The following is a 21,243-nucleotide window of genomic DNA, read 5'->3' as shown; positions in this document are numbered from 1 at the left end:
CTTCTGAAGTATATGTTATACCTACTTACCGGCATTTGGATCAGATTTTTCGTTATGATCGGGAAACAAATCAAACGTTTTCGTTAAAATGTTGCATTATTATCTTTATAATTGTAAAGAAATTGTTTAAATTTTTACATTACTTACATTAATTAAAAGAAATACATTTGAATACCTACATTGGGCAAGACCAGATAGCTAGATATTCTTATTGCAACGAATATCCTATTAAACAAGTATTGTATATATTCTATTAAGGTACATTGTTTAATAAATCTATGTCTTTAAATCTAAAAACATACATTTACATACATAATCACGTCTATATCCCTTGTGGGGTAGACAAAAGACTAAAAGGTCACGTTCGGCTATACCTATGTCATTAAGCAAAGTCAGAATTTGTTCATTTTGTCAATTTTAACTTTTGACTTAATATTTGTAAAATGATACATACGATATATAAGAATAATACGTAGTGGTGTTACTTCAAGGAGCTACTACAGAATCGTTGTAAATGTGGTGGTTCATAGGAGAAAGTTCATCACAATACTTGATGTAAAACTCCTTATCTAATAAATATTATTAGAAGATACTTGGTTCTTCATTATTACTTCTGTGTAGACTATTAATGTGTTCACCATTAGAAAATTAATAAATACGGCGGATGGGATTCACACAACAATATTTGGAATGTCCTCTACATCGCTTGTTGCTCTGCATCCGCGTTTCAGGATTTCTTTTATTCCAATTGATTTAAGCCATAGGACAAACCTTCTTCGATTTCTTCTTCTTTTATCGTGAATACAAATTACCTAGTTCTCTAGATTGAAGGTCTTAAGGAAACAACAAATGTAAAGAAACTGCTCATGTCGGCTGTGTGAAAATATCCATTGCTTTTAATAAAAAAATAGCATCAAATCAATGTTTTATCTACTGTCTAGGTATATAGATACCTAGGAGCTGTTCAAAAAGTGTGACTTGAGTTTCTCTATTTAAAGATAATATTTGTCAGATCCATCTCCTTTTCTCAATACCCTAGATCTTACAGTCTCTTCTGGTACTGCTTTGAGATCGTATGCCCATCCAATTTTAGCCATTAAATCTATAAATAGCGCTGTAAAGTTGTATTTAGTATCCCCTACTTCTGACGTCCGATAATCATAAGGAAACACATGATGATAATTGTGGAAACCTTCTCCAAATGCCAAAACTCCCACCGCCAAGAACTGTGTTCCAACAACTGTTTTGTCGATTGGTTTATATCCCCAGATATGTGCCACACTATTAATTAGGCCTGCTATAGTGAGCACTACAACCAATCTGAAAAAGTTGATGAAGTAGGCATTATATAATGATTCCCCCCACAAGGTTGGGATGTATGTGGGAATAACGTATGCGACTACTATAAGTATAATTTCGATGTATCTGAAACAAAAAGTTAAATAAAGAATGCATGATATATAAATATCCAATAACTTAGTTCTTATTAACTCAATGATTTTTCATTTTGTTCGTTTCATGAGCTAAGTACCTACGTATATCCATATTTTCAACAGCTTATAGTGACCAGAAATAAATTAACGATTAGTGGATAAATATATTAATCTCACAATACTTACTTATGTTGAAATCTTATTATGGGATTTTGTAGTAAATCTGTCATATCGATCAACTTTTTTTCTCTAACAACGATCGGATGTGGCTCTACAGCCGTCCATCCTATAGTTGAAAAAAAGAATCCTCTAGTCGCGTTGTGGGGGTCTCCATCAGTGTCAGAAAACCTGTGATGCAATCGATGGTTTTCCACCCATGTCACGATGGAGCGCTGGCTCGTCAGCAGGAAGAAAATGGCAAGTAAAATTTGCAACGGAGTTTTAGCTTTGTATGCCCTGTGCGACCAGAGCCGGTGAGCGCCTGCTGTGATTCCAAGCATGGAAATGGATGTTAGGAACACAGCTAAAAAATAAAAGAAATATTATATAACCGGTCGTTTACATCATAGAATACTACCTACATCAACAGCTAGTTTGAAATGTCACATTAATTAAAAAGAATATACGGTAAAACACCCAATCATCGACACTTTAACGCACGAACTCTAGTATTTTTACAATATTTGTTTTATATTTCCGTTAAAAACTTCTGCCGGTCGATATTTAAAGCTCCACCATTTTTTATCAAAATAACCGAATGTAGAAAGTGACACTTGCAATGAGAGCTGGATGAACCTTGTGTACCTATAACCTATGCTTCGTTTACGTTCAAATACACAACATTAGTATATCCTTTTTTATTTTACTTTTTATGTGTCGATCATTGGTGGTCTGTCGGACATTGGATACTTTACGCTAAGGATGTTTAAGATAAATTTTCCGAAACAAGAAGCTTAAAACAAAACATACTTACTGAAGATAATAGTTTGTATTTTCGCTTTTTTTACTAAAAGGTAACCGCCATAAAAACCAAACAAATGAGAAACAAGTAAAACCACAACAACGTGGTAGATTATCTTGAATTTCCATGGTCCAGCTTGAGGAGCCACTAGTTTCTCAGGCTTTTGTTCTTCTTTCTCATTTTGATATTGTGCATTTTCCTCAATATGAGTTTTCATGGTTACCTTAAATTAATATTAAACATATTAATGTTTTCTCTTTAAGATTTTAAGCAGCGAGGAGCCAGACAGTTCACTTCCATTGGAAAGAAAAATTATGAACACCGACAATCTTTTATTTTAGTGATATGCCAATTTAATAACAAACCACTTTAACGGGAAAGAAAGACATCACCATAATTATTTTATAAATCTTTGATTGAACTTGCAGTTCACAAAGTATACTGTAATTAGGTTAATACCGAAAATGGCTCTGTCGCAAGAACACATACAAATATCACGTCTATATACAAATATCCCTTAATAGGTGTAGACAGCCAGTGTTACAAGACCACGTTTATCTGGTTGGCTCTGTTTTGGAAGTGAGATTCAGAGATGAGGAAAAGCTTTCCACAGGTTGTTCCATAGCCCAAAAGATAAAACCCGAGCAATAAAAGAAAATTTAAAAAAAAATACTTACTGACAAGGAATTTTTAAAGAAATATCTTATTAAATATCGGTATATACCTAAATTGTTATCTCCTCTAGAATTACACTCACACACCAGTTTTATTGAATAAGCAACCAAGACTAAGACAATACCACTTATAATCCATTACTATAATGTAAGCAAATCTAATTAGTATGTCGGTGCCGCGAAAATTATGTTTATTTTTAGGGTTCTGAAAGTCAAAATAAAAAAAAACTAGTTATTATTTATTAAGAAAGATTCTTACAAAATTTTATTTAACATGTGTAGTTTTAGGTATTTTCTTAGTTGTGTGATAGATATACCACTACCGCTTATACCTTTGGCAATAAAATCACCTTGGTGTACTTTAATGGTCAGTGGTTGCGTCTAACTCGGCATATTTATTACACTGTTTCTTCCATCCATTTTTCAATTTATTTTACTTCCATCAATTGCCTACATCAATGCAGAGGTAGACAGATGCTTCAAGATATTTTTTCTTAAGTTAAATGAGGAACCAACATAACAAATTGCACCTTTGATTATTTTTAAATTTGGTATAGGTTATCTATTCTGATAATAATGTTAACAAGCAAAGTTATATTTTTGAAAAAATTAAAAGAAGACTATTACTGTTTGCTGAGTCATGCGTTGTGCAATATTTGAAATTTAGACACGACACAGAATAATTAATAGTATTAGTAAGTCATTCATAAATCGGTAAAAATCGTATTATTAGTATAAAGAGTATGTAGTAAAGTTTCAGAAAAGCCGAAACCTTAGTTCGCACAGGTTAAATCACGAGTAGCATTAGTTATGAGTTTTATTATAATTTATTATAAATATTTTTAATTTTTGAAGCGTATCCAGAACAAAAATATAGGTAGTGTTGATTTAGACTCAAGATTCCAACAATCTGTGTGTTTTGTGTCATTTATATTATTTATTTATTTACAGACTTAGAACCTGCTACATGGTACACCCTGAGGATCACGGCGCACAACAACGCTGGTTTCAATGTGGCCGAGTATGACTTCGCCACCCTAACCATGACTGGCGGTATGTTTTAGTATTTTTTTGATTATAAATGTATTTTTAGGAAAGTTTTGAAGAAATTGTTCCATTTACCGTTATTAACATTAATATAAAAAATATTTGCAACTTTTTTCTTTACCGTATAAAATTATATTTATACCACTAAACTACACCCCGATAAGAATCCAGTGAATCCATAATTATAAAAGATGATTGACGATTCGTATTTGTATTCTCAAAAAAAAAATGAACTTTTGAACTAGTACCTGAAATGCATCGCCTTTTGTTTTTCATTTGTGCCTCATCTTGACGAATAACATGGCGGTTTGCATTTCAGGTACTATTGCCCCCGCTCGCGACGTCGGCGGTTCCCTTACCACAGAACAGACAATCAAGATAATTCTCTCGCACCTTAACCTTATTGTGCCCGTTATTGCCGCGATACTCGTCATCATCATCGCTATCGTTGTGGTCTGCGTGGTACGGGGAGCCCGTGACCATCACAAAGGTATTTATCTGTCGTAGGTACAATTGCTCCTCTACCGAATAACGTTGACAGTGGGAAGGACCTACCTGTTTGGATTAAAGCCTGGCTGGAGCCAGAAGTTCTGGTACCTATCCTGGCGACGATCGTGGTCTTTATTGTGGGAGTGGTGGTGATTTGCCTGACTTTGGCGAGAAGAAACACCCCTCACCGGCTGCGAGGTCAGAAGGACGTGTACTGTATGTATGGTGGCATGGATCACCGCTTTATTTCTTTATTTGCTACATCCAGCATTCTCATTGGTATTCCGCATGTAAATAAATTGTTTTTCAAATAATTCGATTACTTTATTGTTAATTTTTTATTTAAAATTCATTGTCATATAATTTGCTGTTATAGTTAAACGATGTTATAGTTATTCATTTTTATTTACCCACCACTGTCCTACGTGTTGTAACTCTTTTTGTCTTTAGATAATATCTTTAAAAAGCTAACTTCACTGTATAAACATAACTAATCGTAATAATGAAGATGTGTCTAAGAATTTTCTCGCATACTACATACTCGGCATTGATACAGATGACGCCGTGTACAATGCTTCCCAAGCTGCCATGGGCGGCGGCGGCGGCACCCTGGACAAACGCGGAGGCCTGCGCGACGAGCTCGGCTACATCGCCCCCCCTAACCGCAAACTGCCCCCCGTACCTGGCTCCAACTACAACACTTGCGACCGCGTCAAACGGCAAGCCGTCATTAGTAAGTTCAACACAAACATATCACGTCTCAATTCCGGGGTAGGCAGTGACAAATAGTCTCGGAAGACAACAAGGCAAGAAGTAATTAATTTTAAAACACAAACAAAACGACTTACAATGATTCTACTTTATTCCTAATGAAATAAATTCATATTACACACACATAGGTACCTAGGCTAAACATCAACAAACAATACGCATTCACATCCACTGTAACATGACGAGGTGATGACGTCGATCAAGGGACTTGCGAGGTTTCTATTCTACATTTGTTTTCTAATTCGATCTGGTTATCCATTCCTTATTTACATCTGTCTATTTTATTCTCCTTGCACCTTTTATTTACTCTATATGTGCACTTTTTTATTAAGTACCTACTTACATACTCTTTACTGGTGATTGTACGTTTGCGTTGCTATATAATTAATTTTGTCATAATTTTTGAAGTAAAGTTTGTATATTTACTGATGATCTTCAAAATGTAATCATTTGGAATATTTGTATTTAAATTAAAAATTACTAGGTACATGTGGTTTCAATGCATATACATATTTATAGAATGCAAAATTTTCTAAGATTCTTTTACACGAGACGTTTATATAAATACAAATTTTCCTCTAGATATTTCATGTTTGGTACCTTCCTTTGTCCCTTAGTCAGTAACTTTATTAAAATATTAAACAATAGTTATTAGATGTCGTCTGCTTAGCTTGAATATTATCTAAATCAGAATACCTATAAATTACACATAATACCTACAAATTTGCTTTTAAGTGTTAAGTTTCTTTAATAATTTCACCCAATTTTTAAGATCCCTAAATTAAAGCTTATTCTTATTTTGAGGCAGTGTTTCGCTAAAAATCATTTTAAAAAACCAAGAGAAACAACTTTATCTCAGCTATTGTATACTAAAATTGACAGAAGATATAATTCAACCAACTACTGGAAACTAAATAGCGAAACAATGTCATCATCAATGGAATAACAGCGAATCTTATGAGATAAGAGTGTTGCCGCTAAACTACATAAAAAAAAAGTATATCAGCTCTCAGACCGGTCAAGCACAATTTAAAAAAATACGCTGACCTGTACAGCTATCCGAAATCTATATTCCTACATGCATAACAATTGCTTGTTGTTCAGATAGAGCTCATATCTCTTAAGAAGGTCTGTAGGTGTAGGTTAGGCTATGGGCATGCGTAACGCAGTAGTATGGTTCAGTGGGTGCGCACTCTACGTGGGACCCGCGTCGGCATCACTACGAGCGCGTGCGCCGCACGCGCCTGCGCAGGACCGGCTCCGGCGATACCATCTCCACAGGTAGGACAGCTTAAGCTTACGCATGTCGCACGGATGATATACATAACGTACATTGGACTTTAGAAATACTTAAATTCTTAAGGTTGGTTAAATGTAATTATTATTAGTCTACTATTCAGATGGTAGGTATGCCAAATTATCCTCTTAAGTTTTTAAAATATTTGAATGACATTTTTGGTAAATTTTTGGAGATTTTTAAACGACTTTTATAATTTTCATTAAATAATAAGGTTCATAAGTAATAAGTGGGAAAAATACTCACATTAGGTATTTGTCTGAAATAGATACCTACTGTATATTTGTAACACGTTGATGTGTTTTACGTCCAAAACGGCTAATGTCATTATACATATATAAAACCCACCAACGTGGACCAGTCCAAAAAACATTTTTTTTTTAATAGAATAATTGTATTGTAACCAGATATTGCAGAATAGATACTTGCGCGTTACTATATGCACTCCATATGTCTGCAATATAATTATGTTTACAATTTAACATAGGTAGGTATTATTTAAAGGTACCTACAACAAGATTTAGCGCAAATGTTATTTCTATGGTCTAATAAATACGAAGACGATTTGGAGCATGTCGCACGTTGCATGTCTTATGTAAGTAAAGTATATACATATGCCGTATCGGATAACGATAGAACGCCAAGTACTGCAAAGGATAGTCCGTCGGTCACCCAGTTTACACAAGCAATGAACTGAACATGATACTGAAATTAAACAACCTATATTATTTTCATGAGTATAATGTTCCATAGCATATTATTAAGTAGGGTCTGCGAATATCTACGATACAAAAAATACAGTTGTATTTTCATGATTGATAAACATAAGTTATTGATGAATTACAATATTTTATTGAAAGGCGTTTTGAAGTTGTTTAGTAGAACGTGTGCATCTCAATAAAGTAGGTAATATCAGAGTGAAACTAACAGCCTGTTATAAGAACTTTTTTGGATTGATTTTTATAAATAGTAAAAATCTTAAAATGTGTGCCAGTTACTAACCCCCGCTATTTTTAGTTTGTGTTAAATTCGCTTTATTCTATACTAACTAAATCACAATTTCATTGAAAAAATATTATGAAAGTACACAAATACTAATAAAATGCACTAAAAGGAGATTTGACACACAATGCTATGATATGATAAAATAAAGACTATATGGATCCGAAGTCTACCTTTCGTGTCCACTGGGATGGAAAACAAAGTTGTCAATCGCATATATTTTTTTCAAGATTTTTTTACTTAAATTTTTACTGAAGTTATGCCCTCATTTCAGTGCCGTGTGGTTACGTACACTTTTGAATAGGAAGCGATGCGCTTTCCCGTAGATATCATACAAGGCGACTAACGACGCATTCATCTCGTGCAACTTTTACCAAGATCCCATACGAATCCCTGCAAAGGTTGCAGACATCAGACGGGCGTCGTGTTTGGCTTACCTAATCCAGGATCACGATCAAAAGGCGCACTACAGGCTCCTCTCCAGAGAGATGAGGATCAAAGCTGACTCACCTTATCCAGAATAGTGTTATAGGCATGTTACCCTGTCTCCTCTTCAGAAAGGTGGAACGCAAGCAGGATTAACTGAAGGATAATGAGTATGTGATATCACACTATCCGCTTTGCAGGCATGGAAGACGAGATCTGCCCGTACGCGACCTTCCACCTTCTGGGCTTCCGCGAGGAGATGGACCCGAGCAAGGCGCTGGCGTTCCCCCACCACCACGCGGCGCATGCCGGCACTCTAGCGCATCCGCACCCCCACCACCCTGCCCACTCTCGCGCCGGTTCTCAGAGTATGGTATGGCTACTTCATGTTATTTTTACGGCTTGCGGCGGATAAAGTGTGAAGAGGTCACAAACTAACACTTTAAATATCGAGATATCTATAACATTTATGCAATAAATTACATGTTCTCTACGCTATGTCCAATAAGAACAACTTTCTTTAGGAAAAATGTTAAGAAAAAAATATAATCACGATCATCGTATTTCATCAAATTTAATTTGACATCTTACTCTCCTTGTAGTAGTAGTACCTATAAATTCAAATACAGTAAAACTACTTAAATATGACTTAATTTAATTTAAAAATGTTTATTAAGCCCCGAGCCAACAGCCGCTATGCCCGCAAGAACTCGCAAGGAGGGCAGAGCGCCATCTACTCAACTGCACCTGAATACGATGACCCTGCCACGTGTGCTGAAGAAGACCAATACGTGAGTAAACGTTCATTTATAAACTAAATTTTATATAAATTCTGGGTTTTCACAGATTTTCATAGTATAGTCATGTCTAAAACCCTTGCGGGGTAGATAGAGCCAACAGTCTAAAAATTTGATTTATGAGTATTTTCGTGCTACATTACATACTGTATGAATATAATGTTTACCTTATATTTTACTTAATACCTATTATCTTCTTTCTTTCGACTTGTGCAAGAGTTTATTTCGATCCTTATGCCAAAATTTAGTCAAAGTTCACTGTAGTAGCATTTCATTTTGGAATTACCCGTGCTTCGAAATAATAAGGTAAACAACACGTGGTAAGTTTCTTTTTCCTTGAGAGGAATGGCACGTGCAATATACTTACTTAGTTTTCCATGTCAAAACCGGCATGTCATGAACTTGGTCATAATTATTCAAAACATTAGTCATATGATTATACAGATTTTCTAACTCATATTAATATGCGTTAGATGTCAATATCTTTTTTAATATAGTATATTTTCTTGTCGAAATTTCCGGTTACGTTGGTTGTTCATGTCAAGTTAATAGTAAAATTAAGTAAAATTGACGATGTACTTAAGAAAATAGACGCGAATAGGAGGATTGAACTATGGAAAGTTTTTCGCTAATATCTTCATAAACAAGTTCAAACGACTAATGGCGAAAAGCAAATTTAGAGAAAATAACAACCTAGCTTACACGTATTGAATAAATGGTAGATAGTTTTTCGATAAGTCTTTATTTTTGTAAATTTAACCTTTGCCTTGACGTTTTGAAGCGATAATAGTTTTATTACTATAAATGTAGTTAAATTAATTACTATAAATATATTATTATAAGTTTGTAGGTCTACTAATACATAATAAATGTTTGCAACATCCGAAAGGGTAAATATGAAGATCTGTTATACATAATATTTAAGACCTTGCTGTACTCATATTATGCAAATAAAAGTTTGAATTTGAATGATGTGTGCATAATTAATGTCTTAAATTTAGATGAACATCTGCTTAACAGAATTGAAGCATCAAATTTTATTATGTATGCTGTCTACACGTAATCTCTGCTCTAGTCACGTATTTTCGCTTACGAGATTGATAACGCTAACAGTCTCGAAGACTCGAAGGCCATGTTTAGTTAGATGATTTAATGTTGGAATTATAATAAGCATTATAGTCCAGTTATTCGTCCCATATATTTATTTATTTATTAGAGTCTGTGCCAAATAGAGCTAATAAACATGTGTCATATGCTTCCAGCGCGCCCGCTATTCCCGCCCGATGTACGCCTGCGGCCCTGAGTACGACGAGCCAGCTTGCTGCGCCCCCGAGGATGAGCAGTACACCGGCGCTTACGGAACCCCCTACTCTGACCACTATGGCTCCCGACCCAGCATTGGTAAGTGGGCAATAAATAAGTAATATTTTGTTTTAATATTAGTACATTCTTATTCACGAAACAAGCTATATCTGGAGGAATTTAGGAAATAAATTCGGGTGGCTATATCATCATCGTCATAGAACTTCTAAGAAATACTTACTCATACAACCAGAAGGTTGGTTGCGCCATGAGCGGTAGTGAAGTGTATACATACCTAAGTAGAAAGTTAGGATCAGCTAGTTAATATGGGAGAGCAAAGTGCCGTTTGATGGATTTAGGTATTTTTTTAAAAACCTAATCTTTTTCAACAACGGGAGCCGTGACGTGTTTTCTAAAATACCAGTGTTGAAGGTATACTTATCTTTTGGACCCTGTCGACGACACGGTGAAATATGATCTTAAAAATGTTATAGGAACCCGCAAATGCGGCGGCTCCCCCGAGCCTCCCCCGCCCCCGCCCCGCAACAACACCGACAATAACTGCTCCTCTTCCTTCAACGAGAGTAAGGACTCCAACGAGATATCCGAAGCTGAGTGTGACCAGCCACGCAACTACCCTGGTACGTAACATGCCCAAATTTACTACCAGTCAATAATTATTACGTAAGCTACCAGTACAGTATCTACAGTACCTACAGTAAACTACCAGTGGATAACGTAGTTATTACGTGTGCCCAATTTCTTGCCGTGCTTTTGTACAATAACTTATTAGCATTAAAGTAACTGTGGGTAACCGTGAATATTTATAGGGCCAGTACGGACAAGGTTTTGCAGAAAATGTAATAAATCTGAAAACCTTGAATTATTAAAAAAAAGACATAAGTGCACTGAACCTTCGATGCGCGCAACTCGCACTTGAATTATCTATTTTCATTTTACTGTACTTATTATGTTCTTTACTTTCACTCGATACCAAATTGACAGTTACATGAAAAGATCTTCTGAAAGGCACACAATGATGAAATTTTTTAATAGTATAATTACCATGGCTCATCCATTTACCATCAAATCAGTCATACTTTTTTTGATCATTTATCGATTAAAAAGAACGCGTACCTTATATTTGTATTTACGTGGTATGTATTTTTTGTCTAATATGTAATCTATCATAATGGCTTGTATGAGAAATCCATTAAAGTAGGTACGTACTTACTTGCCTGTTATGTATGCTTTGCTTGCTAAATAAAGTAAAAATATATCATAGCTAAAGATCTACAAATATACTTGCAACTGGCAAGGCCATTTTATTAGAGTCGCGTAAATATTATGTTTTTTGTATTTAATTGTAATTAATATACTTTAAAATACAATATCAACTTTGATAAAATTTGGCCCAGAGAAAGACAAGATCTTTAGGACTTATGTGAACTCGCAAGAGAGCGAAGTCACAGGAAAATGTTTTGGTATAAATAACGAGGACGACAAAAATATAACATCTTTTCATCACAGTATTAGAATTAGGACTGTATAATTTAACGGCGTGCTTCGATTTCATTATAATTGTTGCTGTTTATATACCCATTGATTGATAAATTAGATTTCAGTAGATTTAACACAAAAAAAATGTACAAAGAGCGGACTTAATGCCGACTTACATACTCTACCAGATTCAAAAAGAGTAAAAGCTAATTAATTATGCAGGATGTTTTGGGAGGCAGTATCTTTTTAATTCGCTATGCTTCGGTAAATGCTAGTTATCAAAAAAAGTATGACTACTTGTATCATGATCATTCATCAGAATACAAAATTAATGTTAAATTATGTTCCAAATCTTAATTTATATGATCTCTCGAATTGGTCCATGCGCTCGTGGGTGTGGCCTGAACAGAAGACGGTAAAACTATTTTGCTCACATTCTTTCAAATTATATCAAATAATTTATGTTACTTAACTGTGACTGACAGCATGCAAAATTTGTTTAAATTTTATAACAATTGGATTTTCGGAGCTTTGAAATTAGACTCTCTGTAATTGGCTTCCTAGACTTTCAAAATTTATTTGTAATGTTATTTGTCCAAATAATTTATTGAACTTGGTAAAACTATTGTCAAAACTAAAAGAAAATATTAACACATGAAACTAAATTTCTCAAAATTTTCGTTTTATCAAGTTCAAGACATTTAATTTGAAAATAATTTTCAACATGTTCATATAAGAATCCTTTTATATGTTTAGATGTGATTTGTGTTAATCCAATATCTCTTCTTTGGTTCTGTAGTTTTAGTACATGTTTATAAGGCGAACATCATCGAACAATACTCACTTAAAGATAAAACTAAAAAAAAAATACCTAATCCTCGGCGAAAGCAAACACAGAGGTTTTATTACTTTCATTATAAGTCAATTATTTTTTTATAGTCTTTAAACTGAATGAATATAAAAAAGGGCAGGGGAATACAATCTCCATTGGTTTATAAGAAGCGAGTGTTGTACGATGGTGTGTAGAGGGCAGTCTCCAGGTCTCGTGGCTAGTAGAGCGCGTCGTGACTTGTGTGTTGTTACAGTCAGGGCCCACACAGCCAAGGACGGCATGCACAGCGAAGAAATGAGGAAACTCATTGACAGGTCAGTTCACCAGACCTTTTGTACACCATACATAACCCTGTTACACACTACCTCACACAACTTATAAGAAATAGTCACTTCACAGTGCATAGCACCATAACATAGGTAGGTTTTTTTGTCAGACAATTTTAAGCGTCAGCCTCACGCATTACAGCATTACCGATTTTTCAATTTTTATTACCCAATATAGAAGAAAAACTTTGTTGAAATATAAGGAATTAATTATTATATAAGCTTAATTTGAAAAAACACAGACAAATCAGATTAAGCCCTATCATCTCTATATCCATTAGTAAACAGCGAAGTTTGAAACATGGATTATTGTTACAATATATAAATTGCTGTAGTAACAGCTAATTTACTAAAATGTATACTCTGCCATCCCACCTTTAAAAGCATATTGCTTTATTAAAATTTGAAAGCAATAATAAAAACATTAAAAAGATATATGATTTAAAAACATACAAATATTTTTAATATACATTTGTATAAAAATAAAACTAGTTAATTCTGGATTCAAATTCAAATGCTGATTTGATTGGGCTATAACAGCATTAAACCGGTGGTGTAACCATAGGTTTGACACCATCTTATTTTTCAATATAAATTATATACCTATCCTTTACAGCCTATTCATAGTAGGTACATAATACGATTACTTTCATGAGCCGAGTCCTTGCGTGTGTGCTGAAATGAATAGAAGTGGGTCGTGCTAGGTAGACAAATTAATTACTGCATTATAGTTTTATGCTCGTTACTATAAGCATGTGTTATGTTCTGCATCCGTCTACAGGAAACAGTAAGTCAAAGTATGTGGTAATCGATATCTACTCGTAAATCCCCTTCATTTTGCATTTTATTAATTAATCCTTTGTGGCTAACACTTAACCTTTGTGCACTAAAACTTTCATTTGCAGAAAAATGGTAAGGACACCAACATTTTGCTATTCCTACATCATGTTTTATCGCATTTCCTTTTTACGCCATGGCGTCATGTTACCTTGATTATGTTTAGTCAAACTAAATGTCACTTAAAAACCAGCTTAGTGATTTTAAAATGTTTTTTTTTTAATTTCAGCTATATTCCCATTGTAATCTTAGCCGAACTCCTGGTAATTTATTATTTTAGCCGAATTCCTGTTCATTTATAATATTTATTTCAATTTATATTTTCCCATTATAGTTTATATGCAATAAAAAAAGTTTAGTACGTAGGTGTATATTATTAGCTTATTTATGTTTAAGTTGTTTTAATATCACAATTCCTTTATAATATTTTTTGTAATATAAAAATAGCATACGTTTTGATGTAGTGACTGTATATGGTGTTTACAGACCAGAAACAACCACCCCAATCCCCCAGCAAGCAATCCACGGGCGGGGACTCACAGCCTACGATACTGTGGCAGTGTAACCTGTAAACCCAGGACGCGGCGCGACACACGGACTCACCGCTCATCTTATGGTCATCATCTTGCTGAGGAACTGCTAATCGCTTCATATATACTTTCTTACGGCTCTTCTTTTTCGTATAGCCGCTTCCGCTGCGGCTCTATTCAGCAAGATAATGACTCGTGCCAAATTCCATCATGCTAATTATTTTTTCATCGTGTGTCGAATATTTTGTGTTGCTCTTTACGATTGAGTTTATCCCAACTTAGTTGGCTGGATTTTTTTTTGTAGTTTTAAGAAGCGCACCGGCGTGCCATAATGTTCGTTTGATCATCATTACGGTCAGTGGCGATATTGTTGTTGGGTTTAATGATATAGAATTTCCTTCTAAAATCTATTTTACGCGTCACTTATGTTACCATTTAACAGAAAAATAAGGTTGTGGTAGTTATTTCAAATTTATATATTTTCATTAGGCAGGTGACGCGTAGTGTAACTTCCAAATTAGTATAATTAAGTACCTTCCTCAACGCCCAACAGACATGTTGCCACAGAACTGTATCCTGTACTGAGTCAAGGATTTCATTTTTGATCTTATTTGTTTAGCTTAATTTAAAGAGAGTAAAAATGAATTAAGTAGAAGGCTAAGGGGTGTTTGATAGTTGAAATTTAAATTAAGCTCAACATGTAATAATGTGATATTTTTGTATTTTACCCTCTTTAATTTTGACTAATGTAATACTAAGGTACGTTATTTATATTTGTGTATTGATGTGAAGATTTTTTTAGTTAGGTATACAACAACCGCCCGGTTGTCACAATGCTTCCTTTTTAATGTTAATCTTTATTTTACCATGTATTTTTTGTATAATTGTGATTTGTTTTCAATTTTTGCTGCGTTTACGCATACACTATTTAAAGTATAGATTAATAATAAGTATCTTTTTATAGTATGGTAATTAATCAACTTTTAAACAAAGTACCTACTACATATAATCCGTAGCTAGTTAGAAACATATGTATTACACGATATTATATGTAACATTAATCAGATAATTTGTTAACTCACACAATAAAAATACGAAATTGCCATTATGCATAAAGTTACCCAAGCATAAATGTTTAATACCTATGATGAATATAATATGAATACAATATTTACTGATTTCAAATGGAATTCAAACTTTTAAGATTACTCTAGTGTGCTAAGGTGCATTTTTATTAATCATAATCGTAATTTTACCCTCTATATATGCAAACGACTAGGTATAAGTGAAGGAGGTGGCATTTTCTAGATGTTTCCTTATATGTTGTGCATTGTCATGTAAGCTTCGCAAAGTAGGCTTGTAGTTAGGTTCTTGCGACTTCCTAGCAATCGATAGCTTCTTCTAACCTTCCAATTAGATATTTGCGATTAAAGTAACTTAGTTAAAAATAATGTCTATAAATGATAAAAATATTCGAAATTATTACGAAAAATTAATATGAAAATATTCAATAGCCTGCGATAATTTTCAATTTTAAGAGTGTGTTCAGGGATTTGTTTTGATTTGCATTTCAAAGCTCGGGTTTAATTAGCGAATGTCGGAAATATTTTTTAGCAATGATAGCTAAACTTACGCAACTAACTGTTTGTACCAAAGTGTTTGTGTTGAATAAATTATTCAAACGTCAACTAAATCCTTGTTTTATTTTAAATATCCTCGATTAAATAACAAAAGTAAGGTAATCAAATGATTAGCTCTACGCAGGTGGAATACATATTTTACTTGAACTGATAAATAACTATATGTATGAGTAAATTTCTTTACGCGGTGGCTGCCTTGACGATCTCTTCTGCAACTTCGACGGCGATAGCTGCCTCTGCCTTCGCCTGAAACAATGAGAAAAATCATCAAAAATTTGTTTAAAAAACAACTCCATTTTTCCTATTGTGATGTTCCAAAAAAGGCATGATGTTGAACATGTCGTGAAAAAAAGGGCTTTCTGGCAAATCTAGCTTCGGGTATTTTTGATTTGTATATTATGTAAGTATTTTCAAACATATAGTGCTACATTTGCAATTAAAATTTATTATTATATATTGCTACGTAGTGAACGTAAGACTTTGTGTATATTTAAAAACTCTATATATTTAAAACTAGCTTTTACGCGGGGCTTCGCTCCAGGGCGAAATTTCAGAAAAAAGTAGCCTATTATTTATTCCCAAAGAACAATTCTATTGCTGTGCCATTTTTTTTTAGTTCGTTACTTAAATACAATTCTTTTATCTTTATTATAAGTATGGATAAAAAAACGTACATAATGAAAAATGTCTCAAATAATATCACTGGCTCAAGACTCTTAACTCATAACTTATTCACAATGCTGCCTTATTTATTGTTAACTTTTGTTGGTGAAATTTAAAATTCTTTTTGTATTAACTTTTATAAACAAATAATTCGGGGATACTTTTGTATCCAAACTTTGTTCCCCCTTTTCACTCTTTTAGGAGGTGAATTTTGAAAAACTCTTTCTTGTATTGAATGGTATGTGGTAAAATCATGCTCATCTCTCATCATGCTGCATGTTCTATGATGATAAATTATCCATGATTTTTCTTTGTGCCCCTTTTTGCCAATATAGAATAATAACATTTTCAAAATGCCTGAGACACCCCTGTCTTTCAACAGCACCATCTAATTGGTTTCTCAGAACTTATTTGGAGTGGACACGCAACAATATGTTTTGACTGCATTATTGTTCCATCGATTTGCAGTAAATGGCTTTGCACTTTTATACTATATGCATTTCCGATCTGAGAAAATATTCTAAAATAAACATGGAGACGACAAACCCACGTTTTATTTTCTTCTTAAACCTAAATAAACCAAGGAACGACTTGAAAGAGCATTCGTGCCAAATTTTAAGTCAATCAGTCAAGATTTTTTTTTCATACAAACTAAAACCCCCTTTTTACACCATTCAGGAGTTGAATTTTGAAAAATCCTTTCTTTACTATTTGGTAACATAATGTTCAAATTTCCAGTTTGTAGCTTCTATGGTTTAACCCAGGCGTTGCCTATGTTCTTTTATATATATAGATGTGTGATGTAAAGATGTGTGAATACTAAAAAGAAGTGAAGTATAGTGAGACATTAGATAATAATTAAATATAAAATAATTAATTCCACCGAATTCGTTAATAAGTAAAAAATTTAAACCTTATCATTGCCAGCTGAACTTAGCTCAGATTGAGCTTTGCTGAGGGCTTCCTGCGCCGCACTTCTGTCCAAGTTTTCTAGGGGGTGCGCTTCTTCTGCAAGGACCTAGAATAGTATTACAGACATAAAATAGCCTTTAAAAAAAAATTCAGCCTACTTCAAATTACTCAAAATGTTTAATTAATGCTACTTTCTTTTTACATCATTATTTGATCTTGAGGTAATGGGTATAGAAATCATATTGCCAAAGTATTTATAAAAACAAAAAAATATAAACGGATAATGTTATTTCAATTTAAATTTTAAATGAAGTCTGTTGAAAATATCATATAAAGACCTGAACTGAGGAATCATCATTGACTGTAACTGTGCCGGAGGAGACAAAGATCTTAGTCGTCTTTCCGTCGTTCTCTGTCACTGTGACGACACCAGGGCGCAAAACAGCTGCAGAACATACATTTTTATTTTTTTAAATTTAAACTTCATTATACAAAATACAGATGTATAGCATGATTGAAGGAATTAATGCTAAAAGAATTTTGTTTACTTTGTAACTAGGAAAAGTGTCCATTAAGATGAGAAAGTGAGCTGATCCTTTTTATGTGCAGTAAGTCATTTAGAGGAAAGGTTTATCAGCCTGGGTTATGTTTTAGGCAATGGGCTAACAACCTATCATTATCCCTGAATTTCCCAACTTACCAAATTATCCTACTTTCATAAGGAAAAAGATGTTAGATATATAATAGAGTGTGAAATAAGGTATAACCAGTTTTAGTAAAGAAACTAATCTAAAATAGGGGGCCAACATCATGACCTCACTTTCACATTATTGCTGTCTTTACTAATACACGGAGGTACTGCATGCAAAAAAATTGTTGTTGTTTGTATTGTAAAATTTTAGACAGACATGACAATACCCTGTGTAAAGTAGTTAAAAAAAGGTAGCAACTCCCATCTGACCCCCACAACCTTGATGGATGGATGGATGGGGATGCTAATCTATGTTGGCTGATATTATTATTACATAGTGCAATTCCAGTTTAACACCTTTTAATATAAAAGTAAAATAATTTGTAACTATTGCTTAACTTGTAACACACCAGCACTATAGGCAATAACAGTTTTATTTTTTTTATTGCAATTCCTTTCAAATTTTGTTCTCATGTGTAATCATGCATTAAAAGCAATCAGCATTATATTCAATAAAAAATAATTAAAACAGGTCCGAACAATAAATAGCTTACCAAGTGTGGGTACATGTTTTGGCAGAATACCAAAGGCTCCACTGAAAGATGGAACATCCACTTGCTTGACTACTTGTTTATCATAGAAAACCTGCAAAAATGATAACATACCACTGAGTCTAATATGCCTTTTTCACTTTTGGCTTAAATTCATAGTTATTTGTAGACAACAAAACTAGTGGTTGAAGTTTTTTATATCTTTATGAACTTTGCTTATGTTACATCAACATCAATTGTCCTCAAATTTCCTCCTTTTTTATGGGAATCTCAGTATATGTGTAACCACAATCTAGGAGAATTCAGTTAAATGTGCAAAAATTCCTGTCTGACCTTTCCCGTTCTACATGTGAACCTTTCCCTCTTAGAATGATGGTTACACATCCTTTTGCTTGAATTATCAGGTTTCTACATGATTATTTACTGGAAGTAAGGAGTATAAAGTAAATCCTACAATTTAACCATCAATATATTTTTACCTGCCTTAATTTCAAGCGATGCCTAGGCATATGTTGATAGTTTTGATTAGAGTTAAAACTCCAAACAGATTCATATTTCTAATGTACCTTATTACCAGCAGCAAATGTAAGCGCCATTTCATCGCCCTTTGGCGCATCAGCATAGCTTCGAACTTGCAGTCTCCTTGCAGCACCCCTCAACATGTTACGAAGTGCCATTGCCATTCTAAGAAAACGGCTCAACTCTTAAAACGGGCCACCGCCAGAGAGGTTGGGGAGGGGGTGGGGAGGGTGGGGGAGGGTTTGTATGACCCCCCCCCAAGTATTTTTTTTTTGCCGGAAGCCCCCCCTTTTTTTATACGAATTTTTGAAAATCTTAAAAATTGCACTAAACAACGCAATATTTTCGGTTTGTCATTTTAAACTGTGTTAATTTAGTATTAAATAATTAGTTTGTCCATTAAACATGTACAACACATTAATTAATATATTTTAGCACCAAAAATATAGTCAAAAACTTTGCTTAAAAGTAAAAACAAAAAGACACTAACTATGAACAGAACGCAATCCGCCGTTTTGGTTATGTGCTACTGTCATCTTATCTACTGACTTCGAAAGTAGCTGTCGGTAAACGGACAGCAGGGGGTGCAGGGGGGCGCAGGCCCCCCGCACGGGGGGGTCGGGGGGCGGTAGCCCCCCGCAATGAAAAGAAACAAATTAGTCACAAATCAAACTCGGTTTGGTTAGGTTAATTTGGTTTGTGTAAACCACCAAAGCGGAGCGAGCGAAGCGAGCAGAGCGTTCAAACTGAGTAAAAAAGTATAATAGACAGTACGTATAGGTTAGGTTAGGTTTAACTCACCTTCACCCCTTTCATCCCTTCTGACTTTCCCCCCCCCTTGCCCATCTGGCGGTTAATGACCTTTAGCACACTTTTTATATGAAAACTTTAAAAATGCGTAAAAAAAAAACTATAGGCTTCCGGCAAGGGGGGGTCACGGGAGGGGGGTGTTAACCCCTCCCCCATCCCCCTGCCCCCTCCCCACCCCTCTCCGGCGGTGGCCCGTTTCAAGAGTTTAACCAAGAAAACATAATAGACCACTATTAAGTACCTTTTAGAAATCTCAAATATGTAATTTTATTTAAATTTTATCTGAGGATATGAGTCCGACAAGAAAAGCAATAATCTGAGAGGTCATCTAACCTCAATATTCAATGTTATATTGTTACCATGCTCAGTTTTCCTTTTATAGCTTATAGCATTCAATAAAAGTGATAGGCCATTAAAAAAAAGATATAGGTATATTAATCGTGTTTACAAAAAAAAATTCGATTCAAAACTCTCATCGCCAGATTATGTAATAAATGCCTGGGTGCCTGCCTATTAAACCCAATATGCTAACAAAATTTTTAAAATAGTCAATAAGGTAAACTAGTCAATAATTGTTTTTTAAAGAAATACTTACTTTTATTGTGTAGTCCGTACAACGAAGAAATTATTTTAATTAATTTATAATCGCACCCCAATAAACCGGAGGTAATTGACTACACAAAAATGAAATGACAATGACGTTAGTATGATGACAGTTAATTCATCTGGCTCTATGCTCCTCTTTAGGTGAACTCACAGTTACACAGAACGTTATAAAATGTATTTGAGAAGCGAAGGAGCATCCAAGAGTCATCCATAGACATTATATATCTGTGGTCTGTGGTAGAATTTACAAAATTGATCGTTGATCATTCTGATTATTTAGTTTTATGTGAAAAACGAAATCAATTTATCTTATTTCAAACAAAACATAACTGTTAGTTATAAATATGATTCTTATTTAACGGTGTTCAAGCATCTTTTTAGGAAATTGAAAGACCTACAAGTAATGTATAATAATTACGAAACCGACGAGCTTGCATGAAAAGAGTTATGAATGTGGATGAAGCGAAAGAAGTATGCAGGGATCGCAGCAAGTGGAAGGATGTAGTCTCTGCCTACTCCTCCGGGAAAGTGGCGTGATTTATATATGAATGTACAAGTAATGTTTTTAAATCTGTAAAACTTACTAAAACATGGATAGGATAGAAAAATTACCCCCAATTTGATTGG

At 34.2% G+C, this 21,243-nt stretch overlaps 3 protein-coding genes across 49 annotated transcripts in view; 1 reads left to right on the top strand and 2 right to left on the bottom strand.

Moving 5' to 3' along the window:
• Positions 1-15,917, top strand: part of LOC106135349 (cell adhesion molecule Dscam2) — a 66,720-nt gene extending 50,803 nt beyond the window's left edge. For 24 of the 45 annotated variants that reach the window (XM_060947962.1, XM_060947961.1, XM_060947970.1 and 21 more), the window contains exons 32-41: positions 4,020-4,121; positions 4,623-4,820; positions 5,161-5,337; positions 6,558-6,656; positions 8,301-8,473; positions 8,778-8,891; positions 10,160-10,298; positions 10,694-10,840; positions 12,785-12,845; positions 14,181-15,917. In XM_060947962.1, coding sequence (XP_060803945.1) covers positions 4,020-4,121; positions 4,623-4,820; positions 5,161-5,337; positions 6,558-6,656; positions 8,301-8,473; positions 8,778-8,891; positions 10,160-10,298; positions 10,694-10,840; positions 12,785-12,845; positions 14,181-14,259 — 1,289 coding nt within the window. In that variant the 3' untranslated portion in view covers positions 14,260-15,917. The other 21 variants (XM_060947978.1, XM_060947988.1, XM_060947992.1 and 18 more) reach the window with 3 other exon arrangements.
• Positions 6-3,226, bottom strand: LOC106137202 (acyl-CoA Delta(11) desaturase). 3 transcript variants are annotated; one of them, XM_060948010.1, is made up of 4 exons: positions 3,072-3,226; positions 2,407-2,617; positions 1,620-1,956; positions 6-1,320 (listed from the first exon to the last, which is right to left on the bottom strand). In XM_060948010.1, exons 2-4 carry the CDS (start codon positions 2,609-2,611, stop codon positions 993-995), a joined length of 870 nt encoding a protein of 289 aa, XP_060803993.1. In that variant the 5' UTR covers positions 2,612-2,617; positions 3,072-3,226; the 3' UTR covers positions 6-992. The 3 variants fall into 3 exon arrangements, with proteins under 3 accessions (XP_060803993.1, XP_060803992.1, XP_060803991.1); XM_060948009.1 differs by having other exon boundaries at positions 15-1,425; positions 3,119-3,214; XM_060948008.1 differs by having other exon boundaries at positions 18-1,425.
• LOC106135219 (ATP synthase subunit delta, mitochondrial) lies at positions 15,909-20,765 on the bottom strand. Its single transcript, XM_060948011.1, has 6 exons — positions 20,606-20,765; positions 19,248-19,365; positions 18,685-18,775; positions 17,778-17,884; positions 17,441-17,545; positions 15,909-16,110 (listed from the first exon to the last, which is right to left on the bottom strand). The coding sequence occupies exons 2-6, from the start codon at positions 19,362-19,364 to the stop codon at positions 16,045-16,047; spliced, it is 486 nt and encodes a 161-aa protein (XP_060803994.1). The 5' UTR covers position 19,365; positions 20,606-20,765; the 3' UTR covers positions 15,909-16,044.
• Between the last annotated feature and the right edge of the window lie 478 nt (positions 20,766-21,243).

Source organism: Amyelois transitella, chromosome 14 (genome assembly GCF_032362555.1).
Source record: "Amyelois transitella isolate CPQ chromosome 14, ilAmyTran1.1, whole genome shotgun sequence".
Taxonomy (NCBI): Eukaryota; Metazoa; Arthropoda; class Insecta; order Lepidoptera; family Pyralidae; genus Amyelois; species Amyelois transitella.
This window is presented reverse-complemented; position numbering and strand designations above follow the sequence as displayed.